The sequence below is a fragment of the Lynx rufus genome, unplaced genomic scaffold (assembly GCF_022079265.1).
Source record: "Lynx rufus isolate CCGP_SWC_20201006 ecotype Redwood Valley unplaced genomic scaffold, mLynRuf1.p SCAF_12, whole genome shotgun sequence".
Lineage (NCBI taxonomy): Eukaryota > Metazoa > Chordata > Mammalia > Carnivora > Felidae > Lynx > Lynx rufus.
In genome coordinates, this window is record NW_025814826.1 from 12,090,899 (window position 1) to 12,114,894 (window position 23,996).

At 41.8% G+C, this 23,996-nt stretch overlaps 1 protein-coding gene across 2 annotated transcripts in view; it reads right to left on the bottom strand.

Annotated features, from left to right (window-relative positions):
• The window catches only part of NSMAF (neutral sphingomyelinase activation associated factor), a 63,607-nt gene extending 39,930 nt beyond the window's left edge, over positions 1-23,677 (bottom strand). The window contains exons 1-5 of one of the 2 annotated variants that reach the window (XM_047073961.1): positions 23,534-23,677; positions 5,732-5,821; positions 1,638-1,716; positions 1,473-1,540; positions 1,356-1,392 (exon numbers count right to left, since the gene is read on the bottom strand). In XM_047073961.1, the coding sequence (XP_046929917.1) occupies positions 1,356-1,392; positions 1,473-1,540; positions 1,638-1,716; positions 5,732-5,821; positions 23,534-23,592 (333 nt within the window). In that variant the 5' untranslated portion in view covers positions 23,593-23,677. The remainder of the gene's footprint in view (positions 1-1,355; positions 1,393-1,472; positions 1,541-1,637; positions 1,717-5,731; positions 5,822-23,533) is intronic. The other variant, XM_047073960.1, reaches the window with a different exon arrangement.
• Between the last annotated feature and the right edge of the window lie 319 nt (positions 23,678-23,996).

Genomic DNA, 23,996 nt, shown 5'->3' on the forward strand with positions numbered 1-23,996 from the left:
ACTAACCGAATTATGGAAGGCAGACCTAGAAAATCACCTCATCTGTTTATCTCCCTGCTTTCACAAAACACTTTCCAATACACATTAAAAAGTGTTCCATGGGGCCTCCTGGATGGCTCAGTCGGCTAAGCGTCTAAGTCTTGATCTTGGCTCAGGTTATGATCTCACAGTTCGTGAGTTTGAGCCCCATGTCTGTGCCCAGCACAGAGCCTGCTTGGGATTCTCTCTCTCCCTCTCTCTCTGCCCCTCCCTTGCTCGCTCTCTCTCTCAAAATAAATGAATAAACTTAAAAAAAAAAAAAAAGTGTTCCATGAACAGAAGGGGTAGGTGATCCAAAAAAAACCCACCGGAGCAGCCTCTGCTCCAATCATCTCCCTTCTACGCTTACTTGACCGTGGAATGATTTCCCTTTGAGAAAATCCACTTCATGGAACTAGGCCTCTGCAGATAGTTGGGGCAACATGATCTCTAACCCTCTCATTTTAAAGATAAAAAAGGTAAAATCCAGAGCAAAAAGCAAGTGGGAGAGGCCCTTGACTCCTTTCTTATTTATAAGTTAAAAAAAAAAAAATCTATGAACGAACTAAGTATATGATGGGAGAAAAACCGTATTTTAATTTTCTTTGTGTTGCCAGCAGTAAGCACGGCACTGGGTACATCATTGTACACGGAATACATCTGGAATGAGTAAGAGGTCATGACCCCAAGCCTCATCACTGTACAAGCCGGCACATCCTGAGCTGGTGGCCTGCTGTCACCATGAGCCAAGCCGAGATCCTACTCAGTGCTGTGCTGCTGGCCCCCACCGACTAAGTGGCCAGGAGGCCTGGGGGGAGGGGGGGATGAGGGGGGGCCGCGGTGGTTTCATCTCAACCCACAGACACCATCATGATCCTCAGGACGAAACCACAAGCCTGCGGGCATCACACAACTTTATAAACATTAAGGATCTCATTAGTGATCACAGCTTTAAAAATATATATTTCTCGGGGCCCCTGGGTGGCTCAGCCAGTTACGTGTCTGACTTCGGCTCAGGTCACGATCTCATGGTTCGTAGGTTCGAGCCCTGCATCAGGCTCTGGGCTGACAGCTCAGAGCCTGGAGCCTGCTTCAGATTCTGTGTCTCCCTCTCTCTCTGCCCCTCCCCTGCTTGTTCTCTCTCTCTCTCTCAAAAATAAATAAAAATTTTTAAAAATATTTCTCAATGGTTCAATATTAAAAGCATTTAAAGATCTATTCCAGCAGTCTTCGTTTGAGATTTCTACCAATAATTTCACTGTGCTAAAAAAACCCAAAATGGCGTGTGCGTGTTTTTACTCAGGTTAAGAAAAAAATATTCACTACGTGCTTCTTACCTGACTGAAAAGGAGTGAAATCGCCCCAGATTTTGCCCTACAATGCAGATAAAAGTCATTAAATATACAGAATTTTTTGGCAGAAGTAAAATTAAATAGTTACTGACAAAGACATACTTTGTAAAGTGTCTACTGGATCCATTTTCTTCATGTTTTCCTATTTTTATACAATCTCTCAAAGGAATCTGGATAAAATTGAGGGAGAAATATTATAAAAATAAGCAAAGGTAAGATATACACAAAGAGTAGGAATGTCTCTGTTCACATTTAAAATGCATTTACCTTAATGATGGGCTGGGATATTGCATCTGGTTCAAAAATAACTGATTTTGAACATATTTTTAAGGAGCCTCTGATTTTCCTAGGGATCAAAATACAAAGGATTATTGCTCATGAACATAACAGAAGTCACCAAAGAACTATAATACATTTTAACTAGAAAGTACATAGCCAAACCATTAACTAAAAGAACAACAATGCAATTTAAGAGAAGTGGCAGGCCAGATTTTGAACCCAGGGCCATAGTTTGCCATCCTGATCCCATTACTCATTAGGAACTGAAATTTTTATCATTCTTTCTGTGTTTATTATCTAGAATTCATTAATAGAGAACAACCTGATAGTATTTATCTGTGATCTGCTTACCCTAAAAGTACAAGTTGTACAGAGAAAGCAGAAAAACTGCTTGATTCTTTACCTTTATTTATCAATTTCCAGAAAAATGAGCTGGGGTCCCAGCATCACCGGGATGGATGGATATATATCTCATGAACTCATGGATTTTAACGGTTCTGATATGTTTCAATCACTGAGTCATTATTCTTTTCCACTGTCCAGTTTGCCCCATTTGTTGCCCAATTCTTCAAGTTGGCCCTTGTGTCTTTTCAATTCAATGCACAGTAGTTTCTGATGCTTGCCTTCCCGTCCCAACAGGACAGACATTCCAGGCTCATCTCGCACCCCTCCTGCCCCACACTTAGACTCAGCCATTTCTCCAAAGGGCCCTCATTCCTTTCAGTGGGAAGTGGTATTCAGAGAGCACAATCTCGGTGCTCAGCGCGACAGGGTTGTTTCTAGGCCTTTTCTGAGGGGAGAGCTAGAAAATGCTTTCTTTTAAAAGAAAAGTGTATGAATCCACATAAGTGTTTCCAATTCAAAAGTAAGATCAGGCTTTTAACCTAACTCCTTTACTACTGGATTTGTATCTCTTTCATACTCAAAGTTTCTGTCACAGCATCAACATACTACTCATTTGCTTCATATAAATCTATGTGCGTGTGTGAATAACAAACAGTTTCAAAATAATAATACCAAAAGTACTAACAACAATATTACTACTAAAACATTTGCCACCTTTTTTGCAATTCTTTTTCTACTCAGGCTACATCTCACCAGAGACACAAATTACTGTAGTTACCCCTCAACTTATATATAGTTAAGTTCATTTGCTTCATTTTCTTTTTCATTTTTAGGACTTGCTGTTTCTTCTGAAATTCAATTCTATATTAAAATATGTGTAGGGGGCGCCTGGGTGGCTCAGTCGGTTGAGTGTCCGACTTCAGCTCAGGTCATGATCTCACAGTCCGTGAGTTCGAGCCCCACGTCGGGCTCTGTGAGGACAGCTCAGAGCCTGGAGCCTGCTTCGGATTCTGTGTCTCCCTCGCTCTCTGCCCCTCCCCCACTCACGCTCTGTCTCTCTTTGTCTCTCAAAAAATGAATAAATGTTGGGGCGCCTGGGTGGCGCAGTCGGTTAAGCGTCCGACTTCAGCCAGGTCACGATCTCACGGTCCGTGAGTTCGAGCCCCGCGTCAGGCTCTGGGCTGATGGCTCGGAGCCTGGAGCCTGTTTCTGATTCTGTGTCTCCCTCTCTCTCTGCCCCTCCCCCGTTCATGCTCTGTCTCTCTCTGTCCCAAAAATAAATAAACGTTGAAAAAAAAATTAAAAAAAAAAAAAATGAATAAATGTTAAAAAAAATTTAAATATATGCAAAATATTTCTATAGTTCCAAAAGCAAAGGATATAAAATAAGGGACACTCAGAGAAGTCTAGTCATCATTTTGTATTATTCCCCCATCACTCCTTCTTCTGTGTAGATAATCATTTTCATTACCTTTTAGTTTATGCTTTTTAAAATGTGTAATTTAAAAAATTTTTAATTTTTAAAAAATATATCCAAAAAATTATTTCCTTCCATTCTTATGTGAAAGATAGCATACAGTACCTAGTATTCTGCCCTCACTTTTTGCACTGAATGCATGCCGGAGACAACTCCACAGCACTACGCACAACTTCTTCACTCACTGGACTCTTTCCAGTATTTTGCTATTACAAGTAACGTTATGGTAAATAACCCTGTTCATGGGTCCATTTATATATTTCCCACGGTACCCCTGAGACAGTTTCCTAGAAGCAACCTTGCTAGATCAACAGGTTAATGCACATGCCATGTTGCTAGATATCACCGAATTCACTTCCGTGGATTATACTAATGTACTCTAATGGTAACTTAAAGTGTAGAAAAATAGGTTTCAGTTTGCTAGCTTACATGTGTGTTTTAATAAGAAACAAATGTACAGTAAAACCTTGGGTTGTAACTTGTTCTGCAAGCGTTCTTCCAGACGAGCAAACATTTCTAATGAATTTTAACTTGACAAACGAGCAACGTCTTGCGATATGAATAGTACGTGACGCCGAACGTCACATGATCACCACTGACCCAATGGGTCTTGTCTCTCTCTGCCTCTCTTTCTCTCTCTCTACGGGATCATGGGTGATCGTCTCCCCACGGATGCTCGGTCTCAGGCCATGGTGTTTGGCAGAAGCCAGTGATTTTTCAGAATGTTGGAAGATGCCCGCAACGGGCACTAGGGTATTTTTTTGTCACTTCACAGCATAGTCCTTTGCTTTTCCAGGAGAGTCAGCTTAGGGACGCTTTGCTTCATTCTAGGTCAGGCTGCCCGCAGATAGAGACCCTCTCCTCTGCAGCCTTATTGTCGGTTACATTAAATACAGTACACGGCAGGAATTTATTAATACTGTACTGTAGTCAACATCCGTTAGTGATAGTGAAAGTTGTCCTACACAATAACCCTCCTCTCTCTTGTCTCCCTCACACCAGTCACAAAGGTTTTCAAGGGTAAGTGCAGGTTAATACATTTTTCTTTAGATTTTGTATTTTCTTTATTATTTTATATAATATTACAGTATTGTAATCATTTTTATAGGAATATTTTTGGGTTGTGGAATGAATCATCTCAGTTTCTGTTATTTCTCATGGGGAAATGTGCTTTAATGTACAAATGCTTTGGATTACAAGTATGTTTCCAGAACGAATTATGCTCACAAATCAAGGTTTTACCGTACTTAATTTTAAGCAAGACATTGTTATGATATAGGGCAGAGGAGTATTGGGAGGAAAAACAAAGGTATGAAATTAAGGAAAAGAATATGAGCAAAATTCCAGAAGTAAGAAAACAAGGTCCTACTTTCAAGGAATAGTAATTATCTAATTTGAATGCTAAAGAAACAGACATTCAATGCACAGTAGTTTCTGATGCCTGCCTTCCTCCCCAATAGGACAGACTCTCCAGGGTCAACTTGTACCCTTCCTGCCCCAGACTTAGACTTAGCCACTTCTCCCAAACAAAAAGCTAAGTAATTTTCACTTTAGGTTGTATTCAAACAAATACCACACGGCTTTGATGGTCCTTTCAAAATACAACCTGAAGAACAATAAAAATTAAAGAGTTTAACTAGTATCAAAGCATGTTCAAGTTGTGGCCTGTATTGTTAAGGGACATCTCTCAAAGGAAACCATAAGCAAAAACAACTTTGCTGCAACAACTCTGATTTTATGCATTCCAAGTTGGTATTTTAAACAAAAAATTTCATTATACATTTTTGTACACAGCTTTCAGAAGGTATGGCCAAAGAAACGGAATCTGTTTTTATAGCAATAAGCTGTAACTATTACAATATACAGAAAACTGATTTCACTTCTACTTCAGATCAAATTATTCATTTTGAAAGTACTGATTTTTATGCCACTCTGGTGTTTTATGATCATTACCTTATAACACCATAACCCAAATAATTGAGAGTATAAGTACAAAAGTGACACATGAAAAAAAAAAAAGATGGAATAATGAAGCCGAGTCCTATCCAGCTGGTTTAAGAACCCATATTAGAGGAATTCATACACACTACTTCTTAGCTTTAGAAAAATCTGAAGTATGACAGCAACTTATAAGGCCTCCTTTCTCATTATGTTCCCAGTACAAAAGGGGGGAGAATCTGCAAGATCATACATTTAATTTTTAAAATATCAGGCAAGGAAAAGGTCTGTGACTCTGTAAAGATCCAAAAATCTTCCTTACCTTTCGTGGTGACCACCCTTGTTCTGAATATGATTAGCTGTATGTTGTTCAAAGTAGTATTCCTCCAAGTTAAGTAGGAGCAAGGAAAATCTAAATTTGGAAAAACCAGAGCAAACAAAACAAAACCTCATGTTTATTATTTTTTTAAGTATAAGAAAGCAGAATATTTAAAGCATCTGTTCTCAAAGTGTTTTTCCATTCATTAAATCAACAAATACTTATTAAGTGTAGATCCTATACCAGAAACCCTTCTCTAGTCACTGGGAGAAAGCAACAGACAGACCTACCTGGCCAAGCCAAAAATAACACAAATAAAATTATTTACAAGTGGATTTTTTAACTCCTTTAGGAGAACCCCCAAATTTTATTTTATATTAAATTTTTTTTAAATGTTTATTTACTTCTGACAGAGAGAGAGAGAGAGAGAACAAGAGCAGGGGAGGGGAAGAGAGAGAGGGAGACACAGAATCCGAAGCAGGCTCCAGGCTCTGAGCTGTTGGCACAGAGCCCGATGCGGGGCTCGAACCCGCAGACCGCGAGACCATGACCTGAGCCAAAGTCGGACGCTCAACCGACTGAGCCACCCAGGTGCCTGAGAACCCCCCAATTTTTTGAAATAAAACTTATTCTTGCCTGAACAAAACCTGGGGCTTTTCCATCTATGGAGTTTTTTCATCCTTTGTTTCCTCTGACCGACCACCGGATGTCCCCACCTCCCCTTCAGACTGCACCCCGCCTCCCGTTCTAGTGTTCCACCTTCTGGTTAGTTGGGTTTATCTTATGACTTCCACAAGATTATATGATTCTGAGAGTCAGATCTTTAGATACAGTCCAATGCTTTGGTGTTGAGTAAGTAAGTAAACTGAACAGAAGAGGACTGAAATGTAGTTCTTTTAAAAGTTTTAAGTGCTTTAAAAGTATGAATTCAGTTGTATGGCCACAGAAATAAACACATGGCAAATAACTGAAAATAAGTGTTTCGTCTGTTCTGTGGTGACATCGGGCAACACTGGCGGCATTCTACAGGGTCAGGAAAAGCTCTCACAGGCAGTGTGGGACTGGAGGTCTGGTGGTTGGAGGAAGGTATCTCTGATATACATAGCAGATCAAGCATGTGTGTGTATCTCTACTCCACTAAAATGTGAATGAAAATATTTTTTAAATTGTAAGACCTCAGACCAAAGAAAACTGAAGAGTCACAAAGACAAGAGCAACAAATACGTAAGAAATGGAAAGCAGATGGGAGGAATCGGCAGTGATCGGAAACCAGAACGGCAGATGCCTCCAGTAGAAGGTACCAATCAGTAGAAACCCAACTCAAGTCACAGGACTTCCAAAAAGTCCTGAAATTGCAGGAATCAGGTACCAAGAAGGTAAGGAGGAAGCATGGGGGGCATGGCCCGAAGTCTGAATGGTCAGTAGCCCAGATTCCTCCCCTGATGCCTATCCTACTTCGCTCTGGCACAGGTTTTTCTAGACAAAAACTGAGTAAGAGGCTCCAAAGCAGACACCAAGCACAGTGGAGAGCAAGGCTACGTACAGCATGAAAAGAGAGTGATTAAGGAAAAAGTAGGAACACATAACCACTCCAAGCAACAGTTTGGCAGATTATTTTTAGAAAAAAACCAACTAGCTTTAGAGAAAAGACCTATGGATAGGAGTACTTGAAGGAGCCGGGTCTCTACAATATCATCCCTTACTGGAGCCCACCAGAAAGGGCCTGTCCACAGTGACACAGAATTACATGCTTCATGCTTAAATACGAACGGATAACTCAAGATCACCAGGCTCTAACATGAAGGAACTAGAGCAAAACAAGCAGAAGAACACGATGTGAAGTTCTAGACATAATACAGAGAACAGGAGCTCAAAAACCTATAATATACTTACAAAAAAGCCATTACATCCAGACAACAAGACATTGCTCATTACAACGAAAACCTGAACCAAAAGAAAAATAACTCATAAATTAAAAATAATGACAGCAGGAACCAGCTTCACCATCCTCATAGGTAACTCTTTATTAGCCTATTCTATGTCTTTAAGTCCATGAACAAGAATTAATCATTGGCTAAAATGCCAGAGCTCAAAGGCAAATGCTCACTATTAATTATTCTGAAGTTGAATACAATCACAAGAGTTAGGATTGCTAGAACAGTCCTTTGATGCTTCAGATAATTTCCACGAAGGTTTAAATCAGAGACATACTTCCTAGTTACCTTGGCCCTTGTTTTTAGCTTGTGTCTTAATGACCTAAAAACCTTTGCTTGGGCTAGAGCTATATAATCCTTCCTTCCCCTTCTTGGTCCCCACTCCTCCTCTTAAGAGAAAAGGTAAAATAAGATAAGTATCTTTAGTAAGACAATGGCACACTTTTATTGCTATGAAGCACAAAGAACCTTCATAGACAATCGGCTCTTCCATATAATTATTCAAATATAACCCTATCCTTTGCCACAACATGGATGGATCTAGAGGGTATTAAATTACATGAAATAAATCAGAGAAAGACAAATCCCATATGATTTCACTCATATGTGGTATTTAAGAAACACAACAAATGAATACAGGATAAAGAGAGAAAGAAAAAAATAGACTCTTAAATACAGAGAACTGGTGACTGCCAGAGGGGAGGGGGTGGGGGGTGGCTGAAATAGGAAAAGGGATTTAAGAATACACCTGTGATGAGCACCGAGTAACGTACAGGCTTGTGGAATAATTATATTATACACTAAGTTTTTTAAAAAGGAAAAATAAACATATATACATATATAATCCTATCCTTAATATTGTTAAAACATCCATACTACCCAAAGTGATCTGCAGAAATCATTGCCAAATCCAGTGTCATGAAGCTTCCCCCCCCAAGTCTTCTAGGAGTTTTGTACTTTCAGGTCTTGCATTTTAGGCCTTCGATCCATTTCGAGTTAATTTTTGTATGCGATTTTAAAGTAAGGGCCCAACTTCATTCTTTTGCATGTGGAAATCCAGTTTTCCCAGCACCATTTGTTGAAAAGATTGTCCTTTTCTTTCTTTAAAAACTTTTTAAATATTTATTTATTATTTTGAGAGAGAGACAGAGTGTGAGCGAGGGAGGGGCAGAGTGAGAGGGAGACACAGAACCCAAAGCAGGCTCCAGGCTCTGAGCTGTCAGCACAGAGCCCGACGCAGGGCTCGAACTCCCAGACTCCAAGATCGTGACCTGAGCTAAAGTTGGATGCTCAACTGATTGAGCCACCCAGGTGCCCCATGAAAAGACTGTCTTTTTTTTATTGTGTGGCCTTGGAACACTTTTAAAGATCATTTGACATTGATTTGGCAATGATTTCTTGGACAGGACACCAAAAGCACCGGCAACAAAAGCAAAAATAAATGAATGTGACCACCTGAAACTTAAAAACTCCTGTGCAGCAAAGAAAATAATCAACAGAATGAGAAGACAACCTAAAGAACTGGAAAGAATATTTGCAAACCATGTATCTGGTAAGGAGTTACTACTCAGAATATATAAAGAACTCCTACAGCTCAACAACAAAACTTAACCCAATTTAAGAATGAGCAAAGGACTTTAATAGACACTTCTCCAAAGAAGATATACAAATGGCTGAAAAGCATATGAAAAGATATCCAATATCAGTAATCATCAGGAAAATGAAAACCAAAACCATAAATGAGGGATCGCCTTGCACACTATTCAGAAGAAGAAGAAGAAGAAGAAGAAGAAGAAGAAGAAGAAGAAGAAAACAAACGTTGGCAAGGATGTGAAGAAATGGGGACCCTTGCCCACTGCTGGCAGGAATGTAAAATGGGGCAGCTGCATGGAAAACAGGGTAGAGGTTCTCTCAAAAATTAAAAATAGAACTACCACACAATCCACAGTCCCACTTCTGGGTATTTATCCAAAAGAATGGAAAAGGGGACCTCAAGTTATCAAGTGAGCATAACCAGGCTCACTGCAGCGCTGTTTACAACCTAAATGTCCATCAATGATGAATGGATAGTGCTCGCTTCGGCAGCACATATACTAAAATTGGAATGATGAATGGATAAAGAAAATGGGATATATGCATACAATGGAATATTATTCAGCTTTCAAAAAGAAGGAAGTCCTGTCTTATGCTACAACATGGATGAACCATTATGCTAGTGAAATAAGCCAGTCACAAAAAAGCAAATACTACAAAATTCCACTCATGTGAAGTATCTGAAGTAGACAAACTCTCACCAAGAAAAAACAGAATGGCCGTTGCTAGGAGCTGGCGGTAAAGGGAAAAGTAGAACAGCTTTTCAGGGAGTTGCTTTTCAGTGGGTATAGAGCTCCCGGTTTGCAAGACGGAAAAGTTCTAGAGATCTGCTGCACAACAATGTGAACATACTTAACACTACTGTACTATACACTTGAAAATGGTTATGACAGTAAAACTATGCTATGTGTTTTTTACCACAATTAAAAAAAATAGTATCAACCATTATAGAACTGGAGTCATCACTTGCTAAGTAACTTGTATCCTGCTTAATTTACCAATATTCATACTTTGTAAGAAACGTAAAACACATGGTAAAGGGACAGAACCAAATTATTTAAAGTTAAAGGATAAAGGGATTTTTCTGAGTTTATTTTTCTCTCTACTGAAGGGTTTAGTTATGCCTGCTTTAAAATTTTTGTAGGTAAAAATGGTTCCAATAAGGTTTCGCGGTATTTTGAACAATGACTTTTAAACCACATCCCCTAGAGGAAAAGGTTCTGTGAAATCGCTTATGTAACTTTAAATGATTTCTTTACGAGGCTCTTGGCCCTGCCCCTGGGATTCCTCAGTTTAAACTGTCTTACAGAGGTGTGGTGGGCTCTTCAGATTCTCCTGATAAATTCACTCACTCAGCAACTTAACTTTCTTGAAAAAGATGCTGTCCCATCCTCACGTCACCTAAATTTTAAAGGATACCATTCAACACTTAACCAATAGCATAAAATAAGCTCACCCTAGGCAGCCCTGACGGCAACCTTGTGTTCATGCCCACTCAGCCCCTACCCAACACTCCACTGATGAACAGCATGCATGATGGATCCAGAAGATTGTTCTAGTCGATTGGTTCTCTCGGTTGGAGCTGTACAACAGGCTTCACTGTGTTGAGGAGAATTATGTTATACGCTCAATGGGAGAAAAGGCCCCGAGGCCTCAGTGATGCGTGCACGGGCACAGGAAGGGGCACGAGAGTCCTGTATCTGCCATGTCTACTCTGGATACCCTGACACCATGCTTGGATTAAGCTAGATTCCAGTGCCCCTACCAGTTACAGAGTTGGTTTAACTAAACTGGGCATTTTGGGTCAGCTTCCTAAAATGGCTCCGAAAACGAGGATGTTAAGAAAAACGCTCAACAAATGAGGCGAGAACACAGTCCTTGACTCACCATTAGAAACGTTTCCCCAATAAGACATTTGACGGTCTGAATACAGTCACTCACACACATATTATCCCACCTGTCATACTAACATTAATTTCTCCCTTCTTGATTCTGTTAAAAGACATCACAAGAACAAACCTTATTCTCTGACGAAGTTCAGATGAACTAATCTACTGTGTGTTCCTGACCGACCAGTCAGAATGCTGTCAAAAGAGACGCGCAAGATGTGACTTTACAGTGGATTCATGCTAGAGACCGGTGGCAACGACTTCCTCTTCTAGTGGTTTATAAACAATCCATCTGATCTAGAAGTCGCACTAAGTCTGCTTATGCACGTATGCTCTTTCTGCACCTTTCAAAGTTCCTAGATCACGGAAACGATCCTGTGGTCCCAAACGCCAACCCTCCCAGCAGCTTACAGCAGAGGAGGGCACACGTTTTCACCCGTCTTACGTAGGCTTATTCTGTTACTCTCAGTCTGAAGGTTCGTGTCATGACAGAGTACAAAATAAGAACCACTTTCTCTGTTATAAATCAATTTTACAGTAGCGGCCTGGGCCCTATGCAGCAGCCTGGTTATTTAAATTCAACATCAGGAAACTTAAAAAAATTTTTTTTTAATCTATAGCAGTTTTTAAAGCCACCACTCATTCCCATTTGGGGCTTTAACTTTCTTTTTGCTAATTGTGCAGGTCTGTGACATCCTCTTAAACTGTCCCTGGTTGTTGCCCTTCCTGCTTCACACCATATATATATATATATATATATATATATATATACACACTATTTTATATATATTTATATATATTATATATATATATACACACTATTTTATATATATTATATATATATAGATCTATAGATACATATATTATATATATATAAAAGCTCAGAGGAGCCTGGGTGGCTCAGTCGATTAAGCATCTGACTTCACCTCAGGTCATGAGCTCGCAGTTCGAGCCCCGCATCAGGCCCTGTGCTGACAGCTCAGAGCCTGGAGCCTGCTTGGGATTCTGTTTCTCCCTCTCTCTCTCCCCTGCCCCGGCTTGTGCAGTGTCTCTCTCTCAAAAATAAACATTTTTTTTTTAAAAAATTATAAGCTCAGAGGAACACTACCTGTACAACCATCCTATGTTTAGTTGTTTGATTTTCTGTAACTCTTTACCAAAGACCATTTGGCCTGAATGTTCTGAATTTTATTTTTGACAGTTTCACAGCTTTCTGGATCAATATCCATTCCAGAACAGTCCAGTAAAAATGCCTATCTTTTTTTTCTTCATTGAAACTTTCAGTATCTGTCTTCTAAAAGTCTAGATTCTATGTATGACAGAATCCTTCTTGATCCTGACCCTGGGCTTCAATAACAAATAACTTGCTATGGACTGCTTTTCCTGAAGGTTTCCAGCACTGCTACTTAATTAATTTCTCTTTAATATTCAGAATTTCACAGTTTTCAAGCTCTCTGTCTTAAGATAAATCAACATTTCAACAAGGAAACTCAAGAAACAATAACTGTATCTCACTAAGCATCAACTAAGTAAGGTCTCTTGTCATTTTCTGGGTGCTATTTCCTGTTTTCAATCTACATGAGGTACACATCCGCCATTTTTTCCCACTCACTCAGGTGCCTTATAACAAGTGAATGCAATGATCTCCGCTCCTCTTTCCAGTAAGTTCCCTGGGTGTTTCCCCTCTGGTCATGGATTCCCCTGCAGTTGTACTTCTTGACATTCGGGTGCACTGCCTCACTTCCTGACAGGTCTTTCCTTTTGTATAGCTCTGCAGCTTTTCAGCACTAGTTTCCAATCTGGAGTCCTGTCCTGCCAAGCTTCAGCATCATCGAAGACACACCATTAATCATCTTCTGTAATAAAATTTGACTCATTTTATCATTCATGGTCCACACGATTGCACAGAGACATCTGTGTGACTAAATGTTATTTCTAGGTCTTGAACCCATTGTTTTCTCATGTAAATTACTGCCCCTTCTTCCTTGGAGTAGCATTTCATCTCCTACCTGCTGTCCTCCAGTGTAACCAGTATCACCATTTCATTGCCCTTGTGATCCTTTCCCTTGGGAGTAAGTTTAAAACTCTAGCCCTTGGCCAGACTCTAGGAAATTACATTCTCCTCTGACTTTGTGAGATGCAGTTACTTCCTGGACAAGATGGTTCAGATATCGAAATCCCTTTCATTGACCATCCGTAAAGCCAGTCACTTCTGCTCTCAAGTCTCAACTATCTTCGAGAACAAATGGCAAAACTATCACCTACGCTCTCGAAGACTTTCAATTTCCTCATCAAGGGAGGATGCTCCATGAGCACTCCCTAAACTGTCGAGAAGCATAGTTCAAAGAAACCAAAAAAAAAAAAAAAGAAAAGAAAAGAAAAAGAGGAATCCTTAATTACTGTTCTCTAGAACAGTGCTTCTCCAACGTGAATGTGTGTGCGATCATCCGGGATCACGTTAAAGTGCAGGTTCAGATGCGAGAGATCTGGGGCACAGCCTGAGACTGCGCGTTTCCCAAGGAGCTCTGAGGCAGTGCTGATGCCACCAGCCCGTGGATTACCCCGAGGACAACAGATGCTAACCAACAGCCACGTACACCAGGCTTCGATCGTTCCTCAGTCATTCTACATTTCTGAGATACCATAAAAATAAGTAGACCTCATTTTAAAACAGAAGCAGGATGCTGTGGTGCCACAGGAGATGGGCTTGGATAGGACAGTATCTTTTCTAGCCCTAGTTCAGCCGTGACTTGGCCATTAGACTTTTAGTCAAATCACTTTACTATAAAATTGAGGGGAGGGAGACAAATTAGATTACCTCAAGCCTCTTCTTAACCAGTGGGTTTATAGATTTACTAAATAAACCCGGGCTTACACAAATCAGCAGGAATCCCATTTCAGACATTATGGCAGATTACACGTCCAGAGAAACAATCTCAGTACAGAGCCTCTAAAATTGCTGGATCAATTACTGAAATCTCTTTTCAAATGCTTGGCTGAAGTGATGGGAAAGTGAGGAAAAGCTTCAGAAGAGAGAAGTTAGCAGGCATTGGAGCAGTCTTTTCCCCTGGGTGTTTGCCCAACTCTGAGTATTAGAGAGTCTGCACTTATATGCCCTGTGTCCTGAGGGGACAGTGGGAAGGGGGACAGGGGTAGAGAAAGCTAGAATCCCTAAAGTTAATACCCTTGAAGGATGGAAATAAAAACCACCTCCCACCCTTCCCCAGAGGGAGATGGTAGGACCCAGGCTCTGGCTGGGCTGGGGACAAAGTCAGTCTTCCTTGAGAATGTGAAACCACCAGCCTGTCTTGATACACATCTGGGGCTAGAATTCACACTACTTATTTAGCCCAATAAAACTCCAGACAAACCAGTGTGGTCTCTCCTGGCACCCCAGGCAGAAATGAACGCAAATACTTTCTAGAAAACTCCACCTTAAATCCAGGTCTGCAAGAACTCCCAAGAAGAAGCTTCCAAGGAACAAGAAGACACAATCAAAAAATCATAAAATAAGGAACAAAATTACTGAATGAGGCTCAATACAAGCAACAGACTATTCAATCAAACCTGTATAAGCTACAGATAGCTTATTTCCTACATCTAAGCACTCCAATAGAGAAGTTTAAAGAAACAGAAGGACATCAAAAGTATAACAAAGAAACAGACTTTTATCAAAACTGATCAGGCAGTTATAAATGACCCCCCCCAAAACTAGAAATTTAAAAATCATTGAAATTAGAACAAACTAATGATATAGACAGCAAATTAGGCAACTAGAGAAACAAATGTAAATTGTCAGATAGATTTAAAGAGTCCACAAGGCAGCACAGAAAAATACATATTAAAGAGACTTTATGAGAAATAAAAGTAATATCCTAAGAGCTGAAGGCCTGGCTCCAAATTTTCTAAAACTGTTTCAGCTTTTGAAATACCAATCAGGACAGGTGAATAAAAAGAAATTTTTATACAGACAAACAGCAAAGCACTACAAAGAGGAGATCTTAAAAGCAGCCAGAGAAAAGACAGAGAACAATCAATGTTACAAAGAACAATCAGACTTAAATGATAGGGGGTTGTGGGGTGCCTGGGTGGCCCAGTCGGTTAAGCGACCGACTTCGGCTCAGGTTATGATCTCACAGTTCCTGAGTTCGAGCCCCGCGTTGGGCTCTGTGCTGACAGCTTGGAGCCTAGAGCTTGCTTCAGATTCTGTGTCTCCCCCCTCTCTCTACCCCTCCCTCACTCACAGTCCGTCTCTCTCTCTCTCTCTCTCTCAAAAATAAACAAACATTAAAAATTGTTTTTAAAAAAATGATAGGGGTTTGTGGCAGGCTGGTCTCCTCTAGAATAGAAAGTAGCCTCCTGCAAAGCTCCACACAAACCCACTATGCTTCTATGTCAAAGGCAAACAGTCCAGACAAACGCAAGGCTTGGACCCCAGTGCTTTATTTATGCCAGGGAAAGTGCTGGTGGTTCCTTAACCATGGGCACAAATACAACAAATCCTGTCCCTATCCTGCCATATCATATGGGCTCAAGTGCAAGGCTTAACAGCCCCAGTCAGGTCAGAGAAGGGGCGAGGCCAACTCATAGCCACAAACGCTGAGCTGGATGGTGAGTCAAGTCTCCATCACAACACAGCTCTACTGTTTCCTGGCTCCTGGTCATTCCATGGGGTCCAGGTTTCTCCTGGAGTCTGAAGCCTGATCTTACCAGGTAGCTAAGAGCTGTACCTTGGGGCAAGGCACACCTTTTCTCTTAGTTTGGGAGCTGAGATCCCCTCCACCGAAAAATGCTTCAGCAAGTCGGGTGCATATTCCCTGGATATCTCCCTTCGTTTGCGCAATCTTCAAAATGCTGAGAAAATTACAGTTGACCCCCAAACAACATGGGTTTGAACTGTGCTGACCCACTTACCTGTGGATTTTTTTCAATACATATACCACAGTATTGTAGATGTATTTTGTCTTCCTTATAATTTTCTTAATGACATTTCTTCTCTAGTTTACGTTATTGTAAGGATACAGTATGTAATACATATGATACACAAAATACGTGTTAATCAATTGTTTGTTATTGGTGAAGCTTCCAGTCAAAAGTAGGCTATCTAATAGTTAAGTTTTGGGAGAGTCAAAAATTTTGTCATAGACTTTTGATTGCGCAGGGGGTTGGTGTCCCAAACCCCCTTTTGTTCAAGGGCCAAAAGTATACATCTAGCAAAACTGATTTCCAAAACAAGAACATAAGCACATGTTCAGACAGACAAGAAGAGTTTAGTACCATTAGGGGAACTTCTAAAGGATATTCTTCAGGAAAAAGAAAATAATTCTACATGGAAGATATGATAGGCAAGAAGGAATGCTGAACTAAGACAATGGTAAACATGCATGTAAAACTATATAAACATAAACTAGACAATTGTAAAATCTAATTTATAGGTTTAAAATACAGACTGAGGGGCGCCTGGGTGGCGCAGTCGGTTAGGCGTCCGACTTCAGCCAGGTCACGATCTCGCGGTCCGTGAGTTCGAGCCCCGCGTTGGGCTCTGGGCTGATGGCTCAGAGCCTGGAGCCTGTTTCCGATTCTGTGTCTCCCTCTCTCTCTGCCCCTCCCCCGTTCATGCTCTGTCTCTCTCTGTCCCAAAAATAAATAAATGTTGAAAAAAAAAAATTTAAAATACAGACTGAAAATACTAGACAATAAGAGACTATAATTTGGATGGGACAGAAGTATTCCAAGGTCCTTATATTGTTAGGAAGGTGGTGGGGAGGGGGTGGGATGGTAAGAGAATGATTAGCTTCAGATCTTAAGCTAAATATAAATGTTAAAATTTCAAGGTAAGCTCTAGAAAAACAGAAACAGAATATATAAGTTACCATATTCTTCAGGAAAGATGAAAGAGAACAGAGTCTTAATCCAAATGAAGGAAAAATAAGAAAAAATTAAAGAACAAAATAAAAAAATAAAAATAAATCCAAATATATCTGTACAATAATAAATATAAATGGACTAAATTAATCTTTCAAGACAAAAATTATTAAAAATTGAATTATTAAAGAATCCAACTATAAAGCTATTTGTAAAAAATACGTCTAAAACCTAAGGACACAGAAAAGTTGAAAGTAAAAAAAAGAAAAATTCCATATAATGCAAATAACCCAAAAAAAACTGATAGAGTTATATTAATATCAAACAAAACAGAAAAAAAAAAAACATTCCTAGAAGAAGTCATCATATATTGACTAAAGATTCAATTTTGTAAGATAGCAATTTTAAACTTACATACTTAATAACAACCCCTGAAAATATAAGCAAAAATTGATGGAAATATTAGTCAAAGTTTACATCATGAAGCATCTCTCGGTAACTGGTAAGTCAATCAAAAAAAATTCATTAAGGAAAAAGAAGATCTAAACACAATTAACAAGATTAACATAACAGATATACAGATATTATACCAATATTAATGTACATCTATTTTCAACCTCACATCAGTTTGTGAAGAACGACTATAATCTAAGTCATAATAATTTCAAAGCATTAGTATTATACAGACCTTACTCACTAAACACAAATTAAAAATAAAAAACAAAATAATTTTCAAAATCTTTTGAGTTATAAATGTTAAATCACAATTTTACATGTCTGATGGGTAAAAGATGAAATCACAATGGTATATAGGAAAATAAAACAAGCAATGAATTCATTAAATGGCCATACCCATTTTATATCACATTAAAAAAAATTTCCTGGGGGGGCACCTGGGTGGCTCAGTCGGTTGGGCGTCCGACTTCGGCTCAGGTCATGATCTCACGATCTGTGAGTTCGAGCCCCGCGTCAGGCTCTGTGCTGACAGCTCAGAGCCTGGAGCCTGCTTCAGATTCTGTGTCTCCCTCTCTCTCTGCCCCTCCTCTGCTCACACTCTGTTCTCTCAAAATTAAATAAACATTAAAACAAAATTAAAAAAGATTTTCTTGGGGTGCCTAGCAAGCTAGGTGAGTTTGAGCGTCCAACTTTGGCTAAGGTAATGATCTCATGGTTCATGAGTTCAAGCCCTGCATCGGGTTCACTGCTGTTAGTGCAGAGCCAGCTTTGGATCCTCTGTCCCCCCCCCCCCTGCCTCTCTCTCTCTCTCTCTCAAAAATAAATAAACATTAAAAAATTTTTTTTTTCCTTAATGAAAATCATAGAGCAAATCCACTCAAAATGTATGAGCATTCTCTTGTGTCTTCTTAAACGGTAGCCATTTTGGAGGAAATTAATGTCAGATAGCAATGAGGGCATAAGGTGAAGGGCTAGTAATGTAGTTTGGGTAAAGCCAATGTAAATTCTAAATTACTCAAAATATTTACAGCATTTATTTTTTATCCCACTGTTTGTTTGCTTTTATGTGAGAAAAACACACCCTATTTCTGAGTCACAGGCAGATTTCCTTCAACCCTTCAGCATTCTAACTGCTGATTCTGCAGTTAAGTCTCCAAATTCAACACCGGGCACATCCCAATTGAGATACTGAAAGAATGGGATGCTCAGTCTCGGAAATGAAAGAATAAACAGGAGTACAGCAAGTCACTTGGCCCTCTCAACCAGCATCATTAGTATAATAAATACAGAATCAACTGATAACACTTGAAGTAAAAGATATTTAATATCAGCCAAGAAATTTGGTTATCAGCCAAACCAAGAGAATTAAACACACATGGAATGTTTGAGGCAAAGATGAATTCGAAGAAGTGTCTGTAAAAGTATTAATGAAACATGTGTGCCCAATATAGAATTCACGATCACTAACGTTTTATCCTAGAATGACAGCCTGTAAGCTACAGCTAAGTAATTTGCTGTACAACCTTAGAGAAAAATTTGACTCCCCAATAGAGTATACCTTAGGTTATCTAAATTTCTGTATCACCCCAGAAAAAATAGCTATTCTTCCATCATACCACTCTAGATGTGAAGATAAAAATGTTTAACAGTTAGCCTACTCCTAAATCTTAAAATATAAAAATCTTAAATGCAGCAGTTTGTAAAATATCCTTATCTGCTAACCCACTGTACGCGTAATTTCCAACAACTCCAAAGAAAGACACGAGTTGCCTTTTAAAAATGTTTTCCACTGATCTTCATTAAGACCTAAACAGCACATTTTTTAATTAACATTTTTAATGTTTATTTTATTTATTTTAAGTTTATTTATTTTTGAGAGAGAGACAGAGAGAGTGAGCAGGGACAGGCAGAGAAAGAAGAGGAGAGAGAGAATCCCAAGCAGACTCCACACTGTAACTAACGGAGTCCGATGTGGGGCTCAAACTCACAAACCTACGAGATCATGACCTGAACTAAAACGAATAGTCAAACACTTAACCAACTGAGCCACCCAGCCTCCCATTAATGTTTATTTATTTTTGAGAGAGAGACAGAGCGCAAGCAGGGGAGGGGCAGAGACAGAAGGAGACACAGAATCTGAAACAGGCTCCAGGCTCCGAGCTGTCAGCACAGAGCCTGATGCTGGGCTCAAACCCACCAGCCGTGAGATCATGACCTGAGCTGAAGTCGGATGCTTAATCGACTAAGCCAGCCAGGCACCCCGACAACACATTTTTAAAAACCAGTAAAATCAATATAGTTCCTGGCATCTAAATCTTAACCAGGATACTAATGTACTTTTAATGACCAAGTATCTCTTCATTTTCTGATACACTACCGAAAATTCCCAAAGCATTCTTTACAAACATGACTAATAAATGGTACTACTGTACAGCTGGTCAAGCCAGAAACCTGAGTGTAGGACTGCCAGGCTGAGCAAACAAAAACACAGGATACCTAGTTAAATCTGAATTTCAGACAAATTACAAAAAAAGTAATATAAGTATGTAGCAAATATTGCATGGGACATACTTGCACTAAAAGATTTTTCATTATTCATCTGAAATTCATTTAACTGGGCATCCTGTATGTTACTTGACAACTCTAGCTGGGATTCTTTCTCCGTTGCCTCCTACATGAAATCTACCACACCAAGACCTGTCAATTCCACCTCCTAAGAACATCTCCTAAGTGTAAAATCCATACACTTTTCTCCATTTCTTCTGCCTCCGCTTTGGTCTCAGCCACCAAGAATCTCCCAACCGGTCTCTGCTTCTATCTTTGTAGAAATATCACTTACTCTAAATGCAGTAGCATCAATTTAATACTAAAAGAAATAAATGCTAACTTCAGGTTTCTCCTTTTCTGAGGTTACTACTGGGTAGTGGTAGAAATCTAAAATCTCTAAAGCAGCATGAGAGGTGAGGCCTTTTATTAAGGGTCACCTCCGAAGGAGTCCCAAGGAAAGAAACAGTTCTCTTGGGTATGCTTGAGCAAATGGCCTATATCAATCACTGTGCTAATTGGTGTTTATTGCCACAAAGGGATGAGCTAGGAAAAATCTGTGCAGAAATAAAATTTGCTTTTTAAAGTTTATTTATTTTGAGAGAGAGCGAGCAGGGGTAGGGCAGATAGAGAGGGAGAGAAAGAATCCCAAGCAGGCTCTGCATCGTTGGCACACAGCCCAACACAGGGCTGGATCTCACGAACCCTGAGATCATGACCTGAGCCTAAACTAAGAGTCGGATGCTCAACCGACCGAGCCACCCAGGCACCCCGGAAATGAAGTTGCTTTAAAATAAATCGCCTTGTCTTTCAGAGTGAATTCTAAGATTTATAGAGACTGCGTGGTTCTAGCCTACATCTGCTTGTGAGACAGATTCCTTTCATTCAACTGGTACTCTACGGACACCTTCGGGGTTAAAGTCCACTCATCAGCCCAAGGTTGCAAAGTCGGAAAGCAGAGTATTAAAAAACGTGGGCAGTCAGCAAGTAAGATCCAAATAACTCTAAGATATATGGCGCCAACGTCTTCAGATTCCTGATACGGCAAGTGCAGACTTTAAGATTTGTGCGACATTGTAGAGCTGTATAAACTAAGCAAATTAAGCAAAAATTACAGCTATTGAATGAACTGACAAATCTAAAGAAAACAGGTTTTCCTCTTATGAAAGAGGCCACAGAACTGTTACAAATAACTCTTTGATCAGAGAACATGATGGCAATTCAAGTGTTTCTAAGTTCTTACAATGCAAATTCGGACATCCATCTATTTAATACAGAATACCCCCAATTCTTAACGGTGTTGGTACAGAACAAAGAAACTCTACTCAAGCTCCTTCCAAATGAAACAAGCATTATAAATGAAGTCAGAAAAGCCTCTACAAGTATGAGTTACTTTATTTAGGGTCCAGTCATTATTTAAAAAACAAGCGTTTCTGGGGATGCCTGCGTGGCTCAATCGGTTAAGCATCCGAATTTGGCTCAGGTCATAATCTCATGGTTTGTGAGTTCGAGCCCCACATTGGGTTCTGTGCTGACAGCTCAGAGCCCGCATCCTGCTTCGGATTCTGTGTCTCCCTCTCTCTCTGCCCCTCACCCGCTCACACTCTGTCTCTCTCTCTCCCTCTCTCAAAAATAAACAAACATTAAAAAAAAAAAAAAAGCGTTTCTGTGGATAAAAGGCTAATCACAAAACCAGAAACATTCTTGAAAGCCATATCCGAGATATGTTTTTTTGATACATCTTATCTTCTTCTCTACAGTGGGGAATGAAATTTCAACCTACGGATATCCTGGCCAGGCCAACATTATAGATTAGAAAAGGATATGAATGTTTGGACAAAACGGATCAAATCAACACCTATAAAACAGGTGTGGATGTTGCAAGATCACGCAAACCTTAAAGTCTCCACCTGTATTTCCATGTATAATCTGCTTTGTTGGCGTCCACTGTAGAGGCCAAGGGCAGGCTGTCCCAAAACGTGCCCCTGCGGCATATTTTACATAAAAGTTACTTAAGAAATAGCCAATGCAGGGACACTCAGACCCTCCTCCCGCCTGAAATAAGGAACAGAATCTTCCAAATGAGAAATACCCTCCCTACTAAGAAACAAAAAGACATCTTTATCACCACAGATAGGGCCTTTAAAGCCAAGAAAGCTGTAGAAACAAACCTTATTCCCCCCCCCCCCCCATCTACTACCTCAGCCTAAATTCTGCCTTGAATTCCCTACTAATTAAAGCTCCCAAACACCTGTTTTCTTTATCCTGTCAATTCCTCACAAATGTATTGTCTCTTTGAACGTAAAAGAACTGCCTGCCTTGGTCATTTCTTTAGGTCTCTATTTTAGTATTGGGCCTCTGCGGACAAGTCATAAAACTTTGCTTTTCTCCTGTTCATTTGTCGTATGCAAACTGAATTTAGCCCAGCTAGAAGACCTTCAAAGGTAAAGGAAAATTCTTGTTTCCTTCCACCGCCGATCACACAACAACGTGACAGGCTAGCAGAACTCCTAGATAACTTATTCTCACGATCAAAATAACAACTGTAAAATAATTCGTTCCCAGTTCCTTTTGACACCTGAGACCACAGACCCGAAATTCAGCAAGCTATTTCGCTCACCAGTAATTTACTTAGGGCAGAAGTGACCTTTTTAGAAATGACTTCCCTTGGAGGCGGAGAATCAGACACTAAACGGGTGCTGCTGCTCAGAGATCATTTGATTGAGCTCGCGGGACCCCAAATCCCTACCGGGATCTGGGGATAATGACTGCTGTGCCTCACCTCGCGTCTGAATGCAAAGCCTTCCAATGCACTTGTATGTAATGAGACCCATTGCTCGGTATACAACACGTTTGTGGGGTGGTCCTTGGCTTTTCGCAGAATAAGGCCTTTCTTGCGGCCCACCTCGCGGCCCGGCAGGGCAGGGAGCCGGGCAGGCCCTTGCCTTGGCCTTCCGTCTGAAGAAGTCGACAAAAAAAGGCGCAATACAGCGTGGTACCCAGGTCCGTCCCGGCGCAGGCGGGGTGGTCGCCGAACGCGGAGGGCAGCCCTGGCGGAACGCCCCTGCGGCGCCCACGCAGTGCCCGGACCCGGCGCCGGTGACCCGGGGGGGACAGGGGGAGGCCGCCGGCCCGCGCACCGCCAGCCGCACCCCTCCGGAGAACGCCATGGCTCGCGTCCCGGGCCGGGGCCCGCGAGGGAGTCCGCGCCGGGACCCTCGCGGCCTCTTCCGGGTGAGCCGCGTGGCCCCACCTGCGCCCGGCTCGCTACCGGACCGGGACGCGACCCCGGCCCCGACCCGGCTCCCGGGCTCCGGCCGCGGCCCCCGCCCGAGCGCCCGGCATGCTCCGGGCCCCGGCCTTTGTGCCGGGTCCCCACACCGGGTCCGACCTCTCGGGGCCCGGCCGGAAACCCGGCTCCCGCCCCCCGAGCGGGCCCCCCCCCCCCCGGCCCCCCTCCCCCGGCCTCCGACCCCGGCTCCGGCCCTCCCCGCCTCCGCCCGCAGGCCGGGGCCGGCGCTCACCTCTCCTTGGAGTAGAGCTGCAGCTGCTGCTCCCGCCGCTTCTTCCGGATAAACGCCATGGAGGGAGGGCAGGGCGCCGGCGCGCGGGGACGCACGGCTCGGGCGCCGCTGCAGTCCGCGAGGAGTCCGGGACGCGCCTGGGAGGCGGGCCCCGCGAGCCGGCCCGCGAGGTCCCGGCCGGGAGGGGAGTGCGGCTGGGGGGCCTGGCTTCGCGCGCGGCGGCGCCGCTGGGCGCCCCACCGCCCGACGCTGCGCCCCAGGGCCCGCGGCGTCCGGGCCGCGCTCAGCGGAGCATGTTCGCGTGGGGACTCCCGCGGCGCCGTGACTCAGGCCGGAGGAGGGGCGCGCGCTGACCCGAGGCGCCCGACACCCTGGCCGCCGGGTACGGGGGAAGGACCGGGGCCAGCCTGCGGTCTGTGCTTACGCGCCGAACGTTCCCCGCTCTGTCACCCGCTGCACAGCC